This window comes from Stegostoma tigrinum, chromosome 16 (genome assembly GCF_030684315.1).
Source record: "Stegostoma tigrinum isolate sSteTig4 chromosome 16, sSteTig4.hap1, whole genome shotgun sequence".
Taxonomy (NCBI): domain Eukaryota; kingdom Metazoa; phylum Chordata; class Chondrichthyes; order Orectolobiformes; family Stegostomatidae; genus Stegostoma; species Stegostoma tigrinum.
In genome coordinates, this window is record NC_081369.1 from 62,274,209 (window position 1) to 62,294,028 (window position 19,820).

Below are 19,820 nucleotides of genomic sequence, written 5' to 3' on the forward strand. Positions count from 1 at the left end.
CTTTGCCACAGTGTCAGGCTCAGTGCCAGAGAACTGATTACTATGGCTTTCCTCTGGTAGGTCATCCCCCCAGCAGTATCCAAAACGGTATACTTATTGCTAAGGGGAATGCCCACAGGGGATCTCTGCACTGTCTGTCTGTCCCCTTTCCTCCCCCTAACTGTAACCCATCTATCCTTGTCCTGAGCCTTGAACTTACAACTTTGTGACTCAACAGAGAAATGCTCCTGGCAGAACCCTCAAATCCTAATATGAGTTCTCTGATGTGTGATGGCTGCTTCTCTAGTGCACCTCGAAACGTCCAACAGCCCAACGTACAAACAGAGAACTCTGCAGAGTTGACCACAACTTGTAGAAAAATTCTTTTATTGTAAAGTCCGGCTTCTCTGCCCGAAGCACAATAATAAAGCAACAGTACAATGTCCATAAAATAGGATAGTGATGCCTTAACATTTTGTTGCATGTCATATTATTGAGACTTCATGTAATTTTTTTTTACTAAAATAAGAACTTTTAAGATTGTACAAATTGACACATAGAAATGACTTAGAAATCAGGCATCTCTCACTGTGATGGGACAGGTCAGTGCCTGACACATATTAAACACAATACTTAAAGCAAAAAAAAATGGTTTACAAGATTTAAACAGGAGTAGGTCTTGTTCTTTCATACTTGCAAAGACAGATGAGTTCTGTACATGGCCACTTGTACCTCTCATTGTGCCTGCAAGTCGTACCACAGAAAATGTTCTCACAAATTTAAAAGGTGTTGTCAGCAACTAAATTCAATACTTAAGGCTCAATATTCAAATTGTCTTGTTCTCCACTGGCCCAACAATATGTGTTGTGTCTCAAAAGTCACAAAGTCTTGTCAAAAATTTTCTTAGTTCTCCTCCTTCCGCATTGATTGTGCGAAAATGTGCTGTTGATTTGATTTTTGTTTCTCATTGCTCCTTTACAGCTTAAGATTACAGTTTAAATCACATCTTCTCCCAAGTTTCCGTTTTGAAGCCATCTCAGGGAAATTGTGATGAAGACCAGCAGCTTCAGCTTTCTCTCTCTCTCTCTATTTGTTTCGGATGTGGCTATGAGCGAGAGAATGAGACGGCAGGGTGTGGAAAACAGCAATGACCTAGCATCCGATGAGCCCATTTCACAGTTATCCACCTTCAACAAATAAAATTGTCCTTCAACAGTTAAACCAATGTCATTAATGTCAGTTCCTGCGCTCAATATAATTGAGCGCTATAATATATATTTATATAATTAAAAAAAAGGGGAGGGAGAAAAATGAAAATAAAAAAGGAATGTAAATCTGTCCAATCCCACCAAAGTTTAGTCCAGCATTCCATCTTTCGAAAGGTTGATGTAGAATTTTAAGGCCAGGCTGCTCTGTTAAGTGTTAAGATTCTTCGCAAGTTTCTTTTGATCCATACAGCTCTGCCAGCCTCTTAAATCGGGGTCCCCAGCTGTTGAGATAATCATAGTCCAGGTCAGATTCAGTGGTGGCCGATTCCAGAGAGCTGAGGGATCCAGCCACTGAGTCCCTCCCCTCGTAACCGTAGATCTGGATGGAGTCGTAGGGAGGGGCAGTGGGATCACAGTCAGCTTCCTGCAGCCTGACTTTGATGAAGTCATCGACGTCCACGCTGTTGGGAGCTGTGCAGAAGCCTTGCCTAGGCATGTACTGGAGCTCAGGCTTGATGTCCTTCCTGGGTAAGAAGCCATTCAGCCCATCCGGGTTCTGCAGCGTTGCGATATCAAAGGCCTCAGTGTCCTCCTCCCCTCCTCCTTCATCGTCGTAGCTGATAATATTCTCACGCACATCCTCCTCCTCAAACACGATTAAAGGTTCCTTCTTCTGATGTCTCAATGTCACAAACAGAACCACGATCACTGCGGGGTGGGGGGGGGGGGGGGGGGGGGCAGAAAAAAGAGGCAAGTTATCGCCTGGAAAGGGTTTCACTCACAGAGGAGTGTTCGGGGCTACGGGGAGAGTGCAGGGAAGTGGAGTTGAAATGCCTATCAGCCATGATTTAAATGGCGGAGTGGACTCGATGAGCTGAATGGCCTTACTTCCACTCCTCTGTCTTCTGGTCTTATGGTCTTATTCAGTGGCAGAATTGACAGGGCTGTGCACTCAGAAAGACCCCTCAACATAGCAAACCCAAGGATGTGCATAGTCAACAAACTGAAGATTTTTCCACTTGTACAGTCGAATAGTTTAACTAAGAGCAAATTGGAGCAGTACGGTGGCTCAGTAGTTAGCACTGCTACCTCACAGTGCTAGGAACCTGGGTCCGATTCCAGCCTCGGGCCGCTGTCTGTGTGGAGTTTGCACATTCTCCCCAAGTCTGCGTGGGTTTCCTCCGGGTGCTCCGGTTTCCTCCCACAGTCCAAAGATGTGGAGGCTAGGTGGTTTGGCCATGCTAAATTGCCCATAGTGTTCAGGGATGTGTAGATTGGGTGGGTTTATAGGGGAATGGGTCTGAGTGGGGTGCTCTGAGGGTCAGTGTGGACTTGTTGGGCTAAAGGGCCTGTTTCAACACTGGAGGAATTCTACAATATTACTGCAGATGCCGGCATCTGCAGCGAAAACAACAAATGCTGGCGATCACAGTGGGTCAGGCAGAATCCATGGAGAGAGAGAAAACTAGCATTTCGAGTCTAGGTGCCTCTTCTTCAGAACTGAAGCTCTAATTAGGAGTCATCTGGTCTCAAGATATTAGCTTGCTGTCTCTCCATGAATGCTGCCTAACCCACAGTGATCTCCAGCATTTCTTGTTTTCTAGCAGTCCAAGTGATAGATTCACAGGTTCCCCAAACATTGCAGTTGTATGTCATGTTGTCACTTCAAGTTGGCCCGAGTAAGTTGGCCCAAACAGGACAAATTCAATTCATCTGGGCTTTCATTTGCAACAAAAAAGCATTTTAATTTGCCAGAGGAGTTAAGATAGATTTGAGTGATTGAGGGTGGCTCTAGACTGACTTAAGTGGAGCCAGGCTGACAGTTTGCCTCAATGTATCAAAAAGTGGGGAAAAAAAAATGGTGCAAGGCTTTATATTCACAAATTAAGTCCAGTATGAGTGTTTGTGTTCAGACCGTGAGGGACTGGTCGATCCAAGCTGTCCTTCCAACGTGAAAAGCTTTTACACTCAGTGAGTATTCAGGATATGGAATGCACAATAATCGTGGGGGACGAAGGATAAATCGAGACATTCACCAGGATAAAAGATGAGTATTTAAACAGAAACAATATGCTGGGCGACTGGGAAAAGGCAGAAGGATGGGGTGAGGTCATAATGCTAGTTTGGAGACCCAGTATACGTTCAAAGGGCTGAATGGCCTCCTTCTGCACAGTGACAACTGTCCAGTCCTGTGTTATTGATACTTTGTACACTCTCCACCTCATCCCAAAAGCATTTCAACTTCTGAGAGAGGTGAAAACAAAATAGATTAAAAACCGAACTCAATCTGGGAGTGAAATAAAATGGAAACAGCCATCTCAGACTGTCCCCTGCCCCACACCCGCCTGCCTCCTCCACCACCAGCATTCCTAAGTGATTAAATATAGTGCGGGAGATCTGGAGATTAGTGGCTGATGGGTGTTCTTCGCCCTGGCAATGTGCCATACAATGTTGAGATGGCTGAATCATAGGATGATAGAAACAAGAGACATAGAGCAGGCCACTCAGTCCTTCCAGCCTGCTTTCCCACTCAATAAAATCATGGCTGATCTGATTTTATCATTAACTCTATATTCCTGCATACTCCCTGATAAACTGCCATGGCCAAATTGCAACAAATTCCATTCAGTCTCCACCCACATGTCTGAATAACAATCCAGTTAGACCCATTCTCTGGGCACTTTCCCATATCCCTACAATTTTTCTCCTTCAGCTGGTCATCCAGTTTCCATTTTGAACATGTTTATTGAACCTGCCCGTCAATCTAAACAGTACATTTCAGCGATAATGGGAACTGCAGATGCTGGAGAATCCAAGATAATGAAACGTGAGGCTAGATGAACACAGCAGGCCCAGCAGCATCTCAGGAGCACAAAAGCTGACGTTTCGGGCCTCTCTGATGAAGGGTCTAGGCCCGAAACGTCAGCTTTTGTGCTCATGAGATGCTGCTGGGCCTGCTGTGTTCATCCAGCCTCACATTTCAGTACATTTCAGCGGCTTGGTGACCACTTTGCAGAAGCTACCTCTACATTGGGGAAACCAAGCGGAGGCTTGGTGACTGCTTTGCAGAACACCTCCGCTCAGTTCGCAACAAACAACTGCACCTCCCAGTCGCAAACCATTTCCACTCCCCCTCCCATTCCTCAGACGACATGTCCATCATGGGCCTCCTGCAGTGCCACAATGATGCCACCCGAAGGTTGCAGGAACAGCAACTCATATTCCGCTTGGGAACCCTGCAGCCTAATGGTATCAACGTGGACTTCACCAGCTTCAAAATCTCCCCTTCTCCCACTGCATCCCAAAACCAGTCCAGCCTGTCTCTGCCTCCCTAACCTGTTCTTCCTCTCACCGATCCCTTCCTCCCACCTCAAGCTGCACCTCCATTTCCTACCTACCACCTCATCCCACCTTGTTGACCTGTCCGTCTTCCCTGGACTGACCTATCCCCTCCCTACCTCCCCACCTATACTCTCCTCTCTACCTGAGATAATGGAACTGTGGATGCTGGAGAATCCAAGATAATAAAGTGTGAAGCTGGATGATCACAGCAGGTTAAGCAGCATCTCAGGAGCACAAAAGCTGACGTTTCGGGCCTAGACCCTTCATCAGAGAGGGGGATGGGGTGAGGGTTCTGGAATAAATAGGGAGAGAGGGGGAGGCTATTCCAGAACCCTCACCCCATCCCCCTCTCTGATGAAGGGTCTAGGTCTGAAACGTCAGCTTTTGTGCTCCTGAGATGCTGCTGGGCCTGCTGTGTTCATCCAGCTTCACATTTTATTATCACGGATTCTCCAGCATCTGCAGTTCCCATTATCTCTGATACATTTCAAAATCTAAACAGACAATATCCTGAAAATACTTGTCAATATTGTCCCCCTTGGTTCTTCAGTGCATCATTTTTTGACTCTTCAAGTTGCTGGGAATTATGTCGCTTTGTTTAATCTATCATTGAGATCATCTGGAGAGACTATTGAAACTAAGATTAAGAATTGAATATTAAGGGGAAATATAATAGGGGCTGTCAGGGGCATTAAGGGTCTCAAATGCAGTGCAAAGCAATAAACTGCTTAGTAAACACAGGCTGCAGATTTTTCCACCAGCTGCTAGGATAACATTTGTGAGAACCAGGGGGTTGGTGTGACTTTTGTTCTAAAATTTTTCTCGGTCCCATTGCACAGCGATTGTGATTGTTTGAATGTCCTCACATTTTTCACCTTCAGATTCACAGTTATTTTCAGGATGTCATTTGTATTCTCTACTGTGAAGACACATGCAAAATATCTGTCCAATTAATCTGTCATTTGCCTATCACAGAGTTACAGATGCATCATGGTGCAGAATGAGGCCATCCAACCAATCGTTTCTGCTAGTTAACCCACAGCCATTATGAATTAGAGTCATTCTCCTGCCTTTCCCAGCAAACCCCAATGCGTGTTGCTTCTATTCTGTTAATTATTTAATGACCTCTTGAATGTCCCAATTGAACCTGCCTCCAACAGATTTCTAGGCAGTACACTCAGAGTCAATGTGTAAGAAAGCTCTTTTCTCTCACTGATAATGGGAGCTGCAGATGCTGGAGAATTCCAAGACAATAAAATGTGAGGCTGGATGAACACAGCAGGCCAAGTAGCATCTGATGAAGGGTCTAGGCCCGAAACGTCAGCTTTTGTGCTCCTGAGATGCTGCTTGGCCTGCTGTGTTCATCCAGCCTCACATTTTATTATCTTTTCTCTCACTATTCATTTTCTTCTTTCACAATTTGTTTATTTTCCACAGTTGTTTCCTCGTTTCTATTCTCTAGAGGGCAAACGTTCACTTCATTGACTCTTTTCCTTCACAAAAACCTGCAGAAGCTCTTGCAATTTTTCTTTTATATTTCCAACCAGCTTTTTTCTCACTCTATTTTTTTCCTTTTCTCATTAATCGCTTTCGTCATCTTTTCTGTTCATTGTATTCTATCCAATCTTTGGACTTTCGTAAGAAAGTGAGAACGAGGAGCAGAAGTGGGCAATTCAGCCCCTAGAGTTTGCTTCACCATTTAATATGATCATGGCTGATGTCACCTTAGCCTTAACTCTATTTTCCTGCCCAGACTCCATAACCCTTCTGTAGTGATTGTAACAAGGTCAGTCAGGTGGACCTCACAGAATATGAGTTCCCTGCTTGGGGCTGTTAACCTGGCTCAATCAGGGAGACCTGGCTGACAGATGATAAAGAGTATCAGACATCCTGTTCACTCTGAGAGTTGGCTCTGAGGGAGCTGGATCAGTGTCAAGGACTCTCCATGGGTAAATAAAGGGGGACTTAGTGACAGAATACCAGCCTCTGTGGAGTTATTTCACATTCAACCTGCTACTAATTAGAATTGTGGATAACAAAGTGTGAAGCTGGATGAACACAGCAGGCCACGCAGCATCTCAGGAGCACAAAAACTGACGTTTCGAGCCTAGACCCTTCATCAGATGCTGCTTGGCCTGCTGTGTTCATTCAGCTTCACACTTTGGTATGTTGGATTCTCCAGCATCTGCAGTTCCCATTATCTCACTAATTAGAATTGTGTCTATCTTCTCCTCTACTACACTCTGAGGTCATGAAATCCACAAGATTTCCACTCATCGATATTGTAGAATTCTGTATATGTTCTTTTACCATGATAGTACATTTAGCTTGCTTCATTAGCCCCAAATCATTTGCCATTCCTTAGAAGCTTTTTTTTCTCATATGAATGTACATTTTCTGAATGTTCTGAAGCATCTCTGTAAATGTCTACCTATCTATACTGACTTATTGCTTAACCCAGTTCAGCTCATACAGTTTTGTCTTTACACTCTCATAGTTGCATGATTAAAGTTCAAACCGTAGTGCCCAATCTGTTCTGGTCTCCATCAAACTGAAAGTAGTTTTCAATTGTGTTATGATCACTGCTGTCTAGTATCATTACTGCGAGGCTACTAATTACTGCTGTCTCATTGCAAATGACCATATCCAACAGTCCCTACTCTCTGGCTGCCTCTGGAAAATGCCAGGAATATTCCAAGGAATCATGCTGTAAATGCTCAGTGAGTTTTCATTTAGTTGACTCTTGACAACTGAGTCATCCAAAGTTAATGAAGAGTAAATTACCCATGTTTAGCATCATACCATCCTTATAGCCATAGCTCCAGCCCCTGCCATTATTTCTTCCTTAACACTATTCTATAGTGTGGTTGCTTTTAGGGAGCATATGAACCACTTCCACAAGCAATTTTTTTGTTTTTACAGTTACTCGTCTAAATGGCCATCAGCTCACTCATATTCATTTTTCAGTGCTGCCAATTCATCTATGACTGCTATGGGGATTGGAAAGTTCACATTTTATTCACTGCAGAATGCTTACCTTTTGTTATCAGTGCAAAGACTGAGAGACTGGCTGTTGTTTCAGTCCCTCTTAGTATTCTACTACAGAAAATCATTTGGCTTATTGAAGAAAATTGAACGAGACAGAGTGACATTTTACAGCCACAATGGTAAAGTCATAATTTGATTGGTAATGGAAGAAAAGTAATAGCTATTCTCCACAAGCTGCCAAAGTAAGGATGGATATAAATTAAAATTTAAAAAAAAGAAAACTTCGAAGCATCAGATCAGAAATTGATTTCAGGGAATTCTGGAGACATTTCTGAGGAGGCACTGAGACCTGAGAAACTTTTAATTTGCCTTTGCTCAGCTCCAGTTTCTACTGTATGTTAAATGGGCCTGAACCAGGCAGGCTGATAGCAAATAAAGTAGGGGATTACACACATTTAGTTTTCATCTGCTTTGGCAGAGCTGCCAAGAGCTCTTGTGGTACAGTGATAATGCCCATACCTCTGAGCCAGGAGGCCCAGGTTCAAGTCCTACCTGCTCGAGGGGTGTGTAATAATATCTCTGAACAGGTTAGTTAGGGAAAATATCTACCCCACAGAACGTCATTGGTCCACAAAAATCAGAATGGCAGGGGATTGTTGATGTTTCTCCTTCATTCAGTTCAGGCTCACTTTGTTGAAATGGGATTTTCAGGAGATGATTCTCGAGCCACGACTGATGCCTCCAGCTTCTCCAGGATTAAAAACAATTCAGACCAACAGAGTGATTTTATCATATGAGCTTTCTCTGTGTGGGTACCCAAAATCTACACGCTAACAGATTTAAATCTAAAGCTTGGTATTCCCCAGATCCATGCTCGTTTCATTCATTTCTAACTCGGAGATTGCTGTGCTATACCAGGACTTCCCTAGCTTGCTTTCCTTCACACTTTGTAAACCTGCGTTAACTCAAAGCCCGGTGCCCCTTTTCTGTCCTAAGTCTAGTCTTTGCTCACTCATATATCAATGAAAATGGAGTTGGTAAAGCACAGCAAGTCAGACAACATCTGAGGAACAGGGGAGTCAACATTTCAGTCTGAAAACCTTCGGCCTGAGACATTGGCTTTCCTGCTCCTCGGATGCTGTCCGACCTGCTATGCTATTCCACATTTATTGGTTCCAGCTTCCAGCATCTGCAATACTTTCTGTCTCCAAGTCTCTGTTCACTCATGTGCTTGGTCGATCGGCATTGTCTCCCAGTCTATCTCACTTTTAAAATATGCATCGTCACTTTCAAATCCCTATGTCCCTCCCTACTTTTGTAATTTTTTCCAACCTTTCATAGTCACCACTTTTCTCTGATTCCAATTTCTTTCTCCTCTGGAATTTTCATTACCCCAACATTAACAATCAGGACGGATAGTAGGAACTGCAGATGCTGGAGAATCTGAGATAACAAGGTGGAGAGCTGGATGAACACAGCAGGCCAAGCAGCATCAGAGGTGCTGGAAAGCTGATGTTTCAGGTCTGGACCCTTCTTTTTGTGAAGAAGGGTCCCGACCCGAAATATCTACCTTCCTGGTCCTCTGATGCTGCCTGGCCTGCTGTGTTCATCCAGCTCTCCACCTTGTTATCTCAGTGACAATCAGGACTTCAGATGCTAAAGCCCTAGACTCTGGAATTTCACACCATAGCCTCTCTACTTCTGCTTTCCTCCTTTAACATACTTGATAAAAGCCTACACCTTGTGGCCTAAGGTTTTCGTCACCTACTCTAATATTTCCTTAAGTGACTTGGTATCAATTTACATTTGCTGGAACGGAATAACTCCTTGGAACTATGTTAATGGGATTATGCAGAAATAAATTTCTAAATGATGCCCTGCTTACTTGCTCCCTTTCAATCTAATCTTAACAAAGGACACTCAAAGAAGGGGAAAGAGGATCATTATTCCTCACAATTTAAGAGCAAAACCAATTTCCAAAGCAATTACAGTTTAGGCTCTTCCCCAGGCAGTACAACATTTACACTGTCTGGATCCTCAACCATATTGTTCAGAGACCTATGTCTGTTTGTACATTCCTACCAAGGCATATGGTAAAAGTCAGCTGTTTGTTTATGATCCTTTACAATTTTACACAGTTCATTTTAATCTAATTGGTCTCCTTAATTAAGCAGAGGTTTGGACTGGTGGCAGTTCAGAGAAAATTCCTGCGATTAGCGCAGGTTGGACAGATGGGCGCTGTACTTGTTCAAATTTAGAAGGTTGGAGATGTGATTTTTTTAAAAAAACATTTAAGATTCTGAGCGATGTTGACAAATAGATGCAGCAAGGACGTTTCCCTTACAGGTGAGTCTAGACCTACTAAGGCCCCACAGTTTAAAAATAAAGCAACTCTCATTTACAGCAGAGATGAGAAAAATTCCATTTTTTTTCTCTCTGACTGGGTCTGTAGTTTGTGGAATTTTCTTCACAGAGAACTGGAGGCTGGGTCGTTAAGATAAATGGGTTTCTGATTGACAAAGGGGTTGAAGAGCAAATGGAGACAGGCATGAAGAGAATGTAAGGCCTGTATCAGGCCTGCCATGGCCTTCCTGGGCATCAGGACAATGGCCTTATGCTGAGGGGCCTCCTCTTTCTTATAGTGCCCACCATAATGTAATGCACAATATAACGTTCTGTCGCGGCAATCGCCTAGTGAACTACTAATCCAGACACCCAGGTAGAGTCCTGGGACCTGGGTTTTAATCCTGCCACTGTAAATGGTGGAGTTTGATTTCAATTAAAAAGAAATGATGAGCATAAAAATATTGTCAATTGTCAGAAAAGCCCATCTGGGTCTCTAATGTCCTGTAGGGAAAGAAAATGCCATCCTTACCTGGTCTGGCCCACATATGACCCAAACCCACAGCAATGTGGTTGCTCTTAACTGCCCTCTGGGCAATTAGCAACGGACAATAAATGCTGCCTGTCCAGCGATACCTTCATCCCATAAATGAATAATGAAAAAAATACACATCACTGCAGACTGTGTAAACAAGATGTGGAGATGTTTAAACACAGCAAGCCAGGCAACACCAGAGTGAGTGATACCTCCCAGGTCCATCTTTCAATACCAGTCCATTCAGTGTAAATGCAAATTGGTTTGGCGATGGTTATTGTTAAATGACTGATTGCCTCCCTCAATGAATGGCGACCAAATGTCAAAACTATAGCTCTCTGTAGCACTGAACCACCTTCAGCAAATGTGCAAACGCACTTAGCTCAAAGGGGAAGATGTTAATGCAAAACAAAAATACATCACTCAGCCAGTAAGCCTTCCTGAAGTCTGCATTTTGCTGAAGGAATAAGATTTTCAACTCTGCAGTTTCTGGTGCAGGAAACATATCGGGAAAAGACAGGGAAGAGAAACATAAACTATTTCTATAGTTTGGAGATTCTAGAACTAGGGGCATCGTGTTAAATAAGGGCCAGACCATTTACGAGAGATGTTAGGGAGCACCTTTTTTTTACATTCACTTGTGAAATAGGGGTATTATTGACTGGGTCAGCATTGTTTGCCCATCTGTAGTCACCCTTGAGAAGGTGCGGTGGTCTGCTTTCTTGAACTGCAGCAATCCATTTGACAGGCACATGAAGTTAGGCCGCAGATCAGCCATGATCTTATTGAGTGGTGGAACAGGTTTGACAGGCTGAGTGGCCTACTCCTGTTCCCATGTTCCAATGTGCTGTAGATAGACCCACAATGTCACTGGGGCAAAGTTCCAGGATTTTGACCCAGCAACACTGAAGAAATGGCAATATATATCTCCTGGAGTGGTTCAGGAAGCCAGGTCACCATCTCCTTCTCAAGGGCAACTAGGGACGAGCAAAAACTGCTGGCCCAGTCTACAACACCTACATCCCACAAGTAAATAACAAACTTGTTTTAAAATACAGGCATAACTATACTCACAGCCTCGCCTTTGATCTGGAGAAAGATGCAAATCAAAGTTGCAAATGGATAGGAAATACCTTGCATTGGTATCGCTACTTTCATGACCCAAAACATTTTGTAGATGATGAAGTTTTTTTTGGGAGTGCAGTTATGATTGCTACATAAGGAAATGCGATTGCTGGCTCCCATACAGCAAGATCCCACAAACAGTAACATGACAGTGGAACGATAATCTTTTATGTTTTGGTGAGTCATTGTGCGAGAGATGAATATTCATCCTGGATATGAGAAAGAACTCCCTATTTTTTACAAGAATGGCACAATAGGACCTTTGATGTTTACCCAAGGGGGCTGAGGTACTACGGTTTAAAACATCTCATCTGATTCAACAATGCAACACATGTTCTCTTCTGAGGCTGGAATTAGAGGCTCATGAAAGAGGAACGTTTCTGAGCCTGTTTCCAACAGGGTTCCACAGGGCTTGGTGCTGGGACCCTGGCTGTTTGTGGTGTAACACTCATGACTCAGCCCTGACTGTAAAGGGTCTGATCATGGAGTTCACAGATGACATGAAAATTACTTGGCTGATAATTACTGAGGAGGATATCCATAAACTTCAGGAAGATATCAATGGAGTGAACAGCTGGGCAGAGCAGTGTCGAATGTAATTCAACCTGGAAAGGTGTGAGGTAATGCAATTAGGGAGGGCTAACAAGGCAAGGGATCAAACTATGGATTGCTGGATCTGGAAAATATTGAATACCTTGGTGTACATATCCACACATCCCTGAAGGTAGCAGGGCAGATAGATAAAGTGGCTAAGAAGGCTTTGGGGAACCCGCCTTTATTAGCCACTACAGCACGCGGGTTATGCTGAATAAACACTGTTTAGTGATAAAACAATGCGTAAAACACTGATTAGGTCACAGCTGCAGCACTGTGTGCAGTTCTAGTCACCACACCATAGGAAGGATGTGATCGCATTGGAGGGAGTACAGAAATTTATGAGGATGTTTCTTGGGCTGGAGGATCTGAGTTTCCTGGAGCAATTGGATACACTGGAGTTGTTATAAGAACATAAGAAATAGGAACAAGAATAGGCTGTCTGACCCATTGAGCCTGCTCCACCATTCAGTAAGATCATGGCTGTCCTTTTTGCGGGCTTCACTCCATGTAACCCATCTTTGGAGAAGCAAAGTTTGGGCATGATACAGGAATGTAAGATGATGATAATGGGAAGGCAAGTTTCCATTAGTAGAGGAATCAGTAATTGGAGATCATCATCTAAGGTACGAGGTAGAGAGCTAAGGGGAGTGCTAAGTTGAATGTTTTCTCACTCAGATGGTGGTGGGAGTACAAAACTCACGGCATGAAAGGATGGTTAAGTCAGCAGCTCTGCTGACATTTGAACAGTATTTAGATATTCACTTATGTTGCCATTTCTTCCGGGGCTATTGGTCAATGGCTGGAAAATGAGATGAGTGTAACCACATCTTTGTTGACAAGAGAGGACATAATGTGCCAAATGGCCTGCTTCTATGCTATAAATGAGTCCACATTTCACACAAACTGGGCTGAAATGGCCGTGACTCAATCAGCAAATGCTGTGATCTCAGTGGCGTCTTATTTTGGATGGAATGTCAAAAAATCAAGGCCTTCTACATTTTTGCCTTTGGCTTCAGGGTTTTGACAACAGTGAGTCTAAGATCAGGAAGGTTTGAACAATCTCCCAAGATGATATTTACCCCTCAACAACATCACTAAAACACATTATGTCATCATCTCCTCATCATTGTTTACTGGAGCTTGCTGTGTGAAAATTGGTTACATTTTCCTACTTAGCAACAGTGATTGCACTTCAGAATAGTTTGTGGCTTTGCTTTGTATATTTCCGGGTATCCTGACATGTGAAAGATGATAGGGCAGTGCTTCTTAATGGCTCTTTTATTTAGAAATATGGATGGCAGTTTTATATAAAGAACACAAAATGCCTGCCTTCAGGGGTGTTTGTGATGTGACGATAGTGCCCCCACCTCTGGACTAGAAGGTCCTAGTTCAAGTCCCATTTGTTCCAGCAATAACATCTCTGAACAGGCTGATTTGGAAATATCTACAAAGTGTTTGCCACTACTCTTGTGGTGTATTAGTAATGTCCATACACCTGGGCAGGGGGTCAAGGCGCACATGCTCCAAGATGATTCATAGGCCTTTCCCCTTTCTTTCTTTCCACCCTCCGTCACTCCGTTCCTGTCTCACCTTATTTCTGTCTGACTTTACCTCCTTCCCGCGCTTACCGAGCAGTATAATGATGCAGGTGAGGATGGCGATCAGTGCTCCAGTGCTTAGGCCTGCGGGCAGAGTCAGGGGTTCCGCGTTGCATGACTGTACACTCCCATCAGCACTGCAGCTGCACACCCGAATGGTGAGAGTATTGGTGCTGCTCATGACGGGGAGCCCTCCGTCTGAAATCACCACTGGTAAGTGGTAGACTTCCTGCTTCCGCCGGCTTATCACCCCTCGGTGAACCTTGATGTCAGCAGTGTGTCCTGAATGGAGGAGAAACGGTGTTGAGTGAGCGAACAGAGGATATTGGACAAAATCCCTTAACGTACCGTCTCTGAATAACCCACCATCTACATCCTGGGAGTTACCATTGACCAGGAGCTGGCTCCCCAAAGCCTGTCCACCATCCATAAGGCATAAGTCAGGAGTTACTCACTCACGTGATGAGCACAAAAAATACTCAAAGTACCATTCAGGACAAAGCTACCCGCTTGAGCAGAGCCATGGCTAACCACTTTTACACCTATCTATAGTAACCACTAATGCTCAGTACAAGGCACACTGCAGAAATTCATCAAGGCTCCTTAAACAGCACCTTCAAAGCCTACGACCACTCCCATCCAGAAGGTCAAGGCAGCAGATTCATGAGACTTTTTTAATATCCTAATTTGGTACTATATCGTCTTTACCTTGCTAGGCCAAAATCCTAGAGCTACCTCCTGAACAACATTGTTGATATGCCCACACCAAATGGACTGCAGCAGTTCAAGAAAGCTGCTCATCACCACCTTCTCAAGGGAAATAAAGGATGGCAGCAAATTAGCTTAAAAAATGTTTACATTAGAGGGTGAAACATCATTAAAAAAGGTGAGCATCATGGTCGAGTGCTGATAATTTAAGGCTACCTCTGGGAGATTATGAATTTACAATCCCATCATCGGGATTGGTAAAAATATCTTTAATGACCAATCAACCCTCCAATTTTGTTCCATTATTCAATTAGCTAGACCACTGCTTCTCTCCTTCAACTCCATTCATCATCCTTGTTATCTCTTTGGACTCTTAGCTAACAAAAGCTGATTGGTCCCAATTTAGAGATTTTGATCTGACATTCCCTCACATTAACCCAAACTATGTTTTGGGGAGGGAGTTCCAAATTTCCATTAGCCTTTGTGTAAAAACCCAAAAGGCCCTGTACTGAAGTGAGTCAGGCAATATTCCCAGTTAAGGTGGCACATGCTAAATTGCCCATAGTGTCTCGGGATGTGCAGGCCAGGTGGATTGTCCCTGGAAAATAAAGAGTTAGGGGGACAGGTGGGTGGGTCGCTTTTCAAAGTGTCAGTGTGGACTCCATGGGCTGAATGGCATTCACAATTTAGGGATTTCATGATTGTACATAAGACCATAAGACATAGGAGTGGAAGTAAGGCCATTCGGCCCGTCAAGTCCACTCCGCCAATTAAATCATAGCTGATAGGCATTTCAACTCTACTTCCCTGCACTCTCCCTGCAGCCCTTGATTCCTTCTGAGATCAAGAATTTGTCGATCTCTGCCTTGAAGACATCCAAAGTCCCGGCCTCCACTGCACTCCGTGGCAATGAATTCCACAAGCCCACCACTCTCTGGCTGAAGAAATGTCGTCACATTTCAGTTTTAAATTTACCCCCTCTAATTTTAAGGCTGTGCCCACGGGTCCCAGTCTCCCCGCCTAACAGAAACAACTTTCTAGCATCCACCCCTTCTAAGCCATACATTATCTTGTAAGTTTCTATTAGATCTCCCCTCAACCTTCTAAACTCTAATGAGTACAATCTCAGGATCCTTAGCCGTTCATCATACGTTATACCTACCATTCCAGGGATCATCCGTGTGAATCTCCGCTGGACACGCTCCAGGGCTAGTATGTCCTTCCTGAGATGTGGGGCCCAAAATTGGACACAGTATTCTAAATGGGGCCTAACTAGAGCTTTATAAAGCCTCAGAAGCACATCGCTGCTTTTATATTCCAACCTTCTTGAGATAAACGACAACATTACATTCGCTTTCTTAATTACGGACTCTACCTGCAAGTTAACCTCTTGAGAATCCTGGGCCAACACTCCCAGATATCTTTGTATTTCTGCTTTGTGAATTTTTTCACCGTTTAGAAAATAGTCCATGCCTGTATTCTTTTTTCCAAAGTGCAAAACCTCACATTTACTCACATTGAATTTCATCAGCCATTTCCTGGATCACTCTCCTAAACTGTCTAAATCTTTCTGTAGCTTCCCCACCTCCTCAGTACTACCTGCCTGTCCACCTAACTTCGTATCATCGGCAAACTTCGCCAGAATGCCCCCAGTCTCTTCCTCCAGATCATTAATGTATAAGGTGAACAGCTGCGGCCCCAACACTGAACCCTGCGGGACACCACTCGTCACCGGTTGCCATTCCGAAAAAGAGCCTTTTATCCCAACTCTCTGCCTTCTGTCGGACAGCCAATCCTCAATCCAAGCCAGTAGCTCACCTCGAACACCATGGGCCCTCACCTTGCTCAGCAGCCTCCCGTGAGGCACTGTATCAAAGGCCTTTTGGAAGTCTAGATAGATAACATCTACTGGGTTTCCCTGGTCTAACATACTTGTTACCTCTTCAAAGAATTCTAACAGGTTTGTCAGGCACGACCTCCCCTTACTAAATCCATGCTGACTTGTTCTAATCTGACCCTGCACTTCCAGGAATTTAGAAATCTCATCCTTGACAATGGATTCTAGAATTTTACCAACTACCGCGGTTTGGCTAATCGGCCTATAATTTTCCATCCTTTGCCTTGATACTTTCTTAAACAAGGGGGTTACAATAGCAATTTTCCAATCGTCTGGGACTTTCCCTGATTCCAGTGACTTTTGAAAGATCACGACCAAAGCCCCCGTTATTTCCTCAGCCACCTCCCTGAGAACTCTAGGATGTAGCCCACTGGGGCCAGGAGATTTATCAATTTTTAGACCTTTTAGCTTTTCTAGCACTTTCTCTTTTGTAATGCCTACCATACTCAACTCTGCGCCCTAATTGTTGGAATACTACTCATGTCTTCCACTGTGAAGACTGACACAAAGTACTTATTAAGTTCTTCAGCTGTTTCCTTATCTCCCATCACTAGCCTTCCGGCATCAATTTGGAACAGCCCAATATCTATTTTTGCCTCTTGTTTGTTTCTTATGTATTGAAAGAAGCTTTTACTATCATTTCTAATATTACTGGCGAGCCTACCTTTATATTTGATCTTCTCCTTCCTTATTGCTCTCTTTGTTATTGTCTGTTTGTTTTTGTAGTCTTCCCAATCTTCTGATTTCCCAGTGCTCCTGGCCACTTTATAGGCTGTCTCTTTTTCTTTGATGTATTTCCTGACTTCCTTTGTCAGCCATGGCTGTCTAATCCCACCCTGGATAATCTTTCTTTTCTTTGGGATAAACCTCTGTACTGTGTCCTCAATTACACCCAGAAACTCCTGCCATTGTTGCTCTCCTGTCTTCCCTGCTAGGCTCTGCTTCCAGTCAATTTTCGTCAATTCCTCTCTCATGCCCCTGTAATTACCTTTAGTTAACTGTAACACCATTGTATCCGATTTTGCCTTCCCTCTTTCAAACTGCAGACTGAACGCTACCATATTATGATCGCTGCCTCTTAAGTGTTCCCTTACTTTAAGGTCTTTTAGAAAGTCTGGCTCATTACATAGCACTAAGTCCAGAATAGCCTGCTCCCTTGTGGGCTCCATCACAAGCTGTTCCAAAAAGCCATCCTGCAAACATTCCATGAATTCCTTTTCTTTGGATCCACCGGCAACATTGTTCACCCAATCCACCTGCATACTGAAGTCCCCCATGATCACCGTGACCTTGCCTTTTTCTGACATGCCCTGTCTATTTCTCGGTGCATCTTGCGCCCCTGGTCCTGATCACTGTTAGGAGGTCTGTACATAACTCCCATTATGGTTTTTTTGCGTTTGTGGTTCCTCAATTCTACCCACACAGACTCCACATCCTCTTACCCCATGTCGTTCAGTGCCGTAGATTTAATTTCATTCTTAACTAACAAGGCAACCCCACCCCCTCTGCCCACCTGCCTGTCTTTTCGATATGTTGTGAATCCTTGGATGTTTAACTGCCAGCCCTGAACTCCCTGCAACCATGTCTCTGTGATGCCTATCACATCATAATCATTCAAGAGGATTTGTGCTGTTAATTCATCTGCTTTGTTGCAAATACTACAAGCATTTAGATAAAGTGTCTTAAAGCTAACTTTCTTTTCATTATTAGAGAGGTTGGAAATCCCAAGATGTCTTAAGCTATCCTTCCTTTTTGCTGTATTCCTAGTCTGCCTCGAGCTTAAATCCACCTCTGCACATGCTATCCTGTTGCTTATCTTTCTATTTACCTCCACACTCCCTGTCTCTTTCACTTTCCCTTCCCCCCCCGACTCAGAAGTTTAAAGTCCTACTGACCACCCTATTTATGCTTTTAGCTGGAACACTGGTTCCAGATCAGTTCAGGTGGAGAGCGTCCCAAGGGTACAGATCCCCCCGATTCCAAAACTGATGCCAATGCCCCATGAAATGGAATCCCTCTTTCCCACACCAGTCCCTTAGCCACGCGTTTACTTCCGTAACTTTCTTATCCCTATGCCAATTAGCACGTGGCTCAGGCAGTAATCCGGAGATTATGACCCTTGAGGACCTGTGCTTCAATTTCCCTGAACAGGTCCTCTACCCTAGCTTTGCCTATGTTGTTAGTCCCAACGTGGACCACAACAATTGGATCCTCCCCCTCCCGCTCCAATATCCTTTCAAGCTAGTCGGAGATGTCCCGCACCCTGGCACCGGGCAGGCAACACACCATACGGGACTCCCGATTCAGCTTGCATCGGATACTATCTGTCCCCCTCATTACAGAATCCTCGATAACAACTACCTGTCTTTTTGGTCCCCCCTCTTGAATGACCTTCTGCACCATGGTGCTGTGGTCAGCTGGCTCATCCTGTCCACAGTCCTTTTCCTTATCCATACAGGGAGCAAGAATCTCATACCTGTTGCTCAAGGTCAAGGGCTGAGGCTCCTGGTGCTTCTGAACTCGGAATCCCCCTACCTGCCTCACAGTCACACCTTGTCCCTGAACACTTTCTGAATTTAAGTTATTTAATCTACTGGGTGTGACTGCCTCCGGAAACAAAGTGTCCAGATGACTCTCCCCCTCCCGGATGTGCCGCAGAGTTTGAAGCTCAAATTCTAGATCATTTACTCTGATCGAGAGTTCTTTGAGCAACCAACACTTGCTGCAGATCTGGTCGCTGCCGTTCTCAATGGGATCACATTTAACACATTGTGGCTGTGTCTCATTTCCTCAGAATGGGGAACAGATACCAGGTTGTCAGTATCATCCATTTCCTTGAAATTTAAAAAATAATTACAACATAAGATCAAATGATATGCTCTCAGAACCTTGTTCCAGAACTAGAATTCCACTAACTCTGGGAAGAGGGCTGTTAGTTGCTTCTACAAGCTTCTTTGAGTTACAACATTTATTCATTCAAAGCTTTAAACTTGTTTTCAGTCCTCCTGTTAAACCACTATCGAGACAGCTCTTACAATGGGAGTCACCATCAAGAACCATAATATAGAGGGTGCTTCACCATCAGGACTCCTTAAATTGAGGGGATAGGATTCCTTTCATTGAGGGAGTTTGTCTGCAAATGTAGAAAAACATACTACTCTTGACTGGCTAGACTGGGAGATCTTGATTGATAGGTGTCTTACTCTCCTTTGACGTTGAGGCCTGTTACGCATAGAGCACGTGTCTGGTGCAGGTCAGACTTGAACCCAGGCCTTCTGGCTCACAGGCAGGGTCACTACCACTACACCACAGGGGCTCCTCCCAAGCCCAGCTCTATTTTTTTTAATGTCCATAAACACCATCACATACAACTGAACACACTTTCCCACCACCAAATCACCCAGATCTTTTTCTTTTCATCAATTAATCACCAATTGTATTTTCCCAATTGATTAGTTTATGTGCAAAGCCATTCGTGAGCATGGAGGCTGCCTCTTTTC

The 19,820-nt window shown here is 44.0% G+C and overlaps 1 protein-coding gene across 5 annotated transcripts in view; it reads right to left on the bottom strand.

Annotated features, from left to right (window-relative positions):
* Positions 1-349: 349 nt before the first annotated feature.
* The window catches only part of cdh11 (cadherin 11, type 2, OB-cadherin (osteoblast)), a 236,601-nt gene continuing 217,130 nt past the window's right edge, over positions 350-19,820 (bottom strand). For all 5 annotated transcript variants that reach the window (XM_059651777.1, XM_059651780.1, XM_059651779.1 and 2 more), the window contains 2 exons: positions 13,746-13,997; positions 350-1,895 (listed from right to left, as the gene is read on the bottom strand). In XM_059651777.1, coding sequence (XP_059507760.1) covers positions 1,402-1,895; positions 13,746-13,997 — 746 coding nt within the window. In that variant the 3' untranslated portion in view covers positions 350-1,401. The remainder of the gene's footprint in view (positions 1,896-13,745; positions 13,998-19,820) is intronic.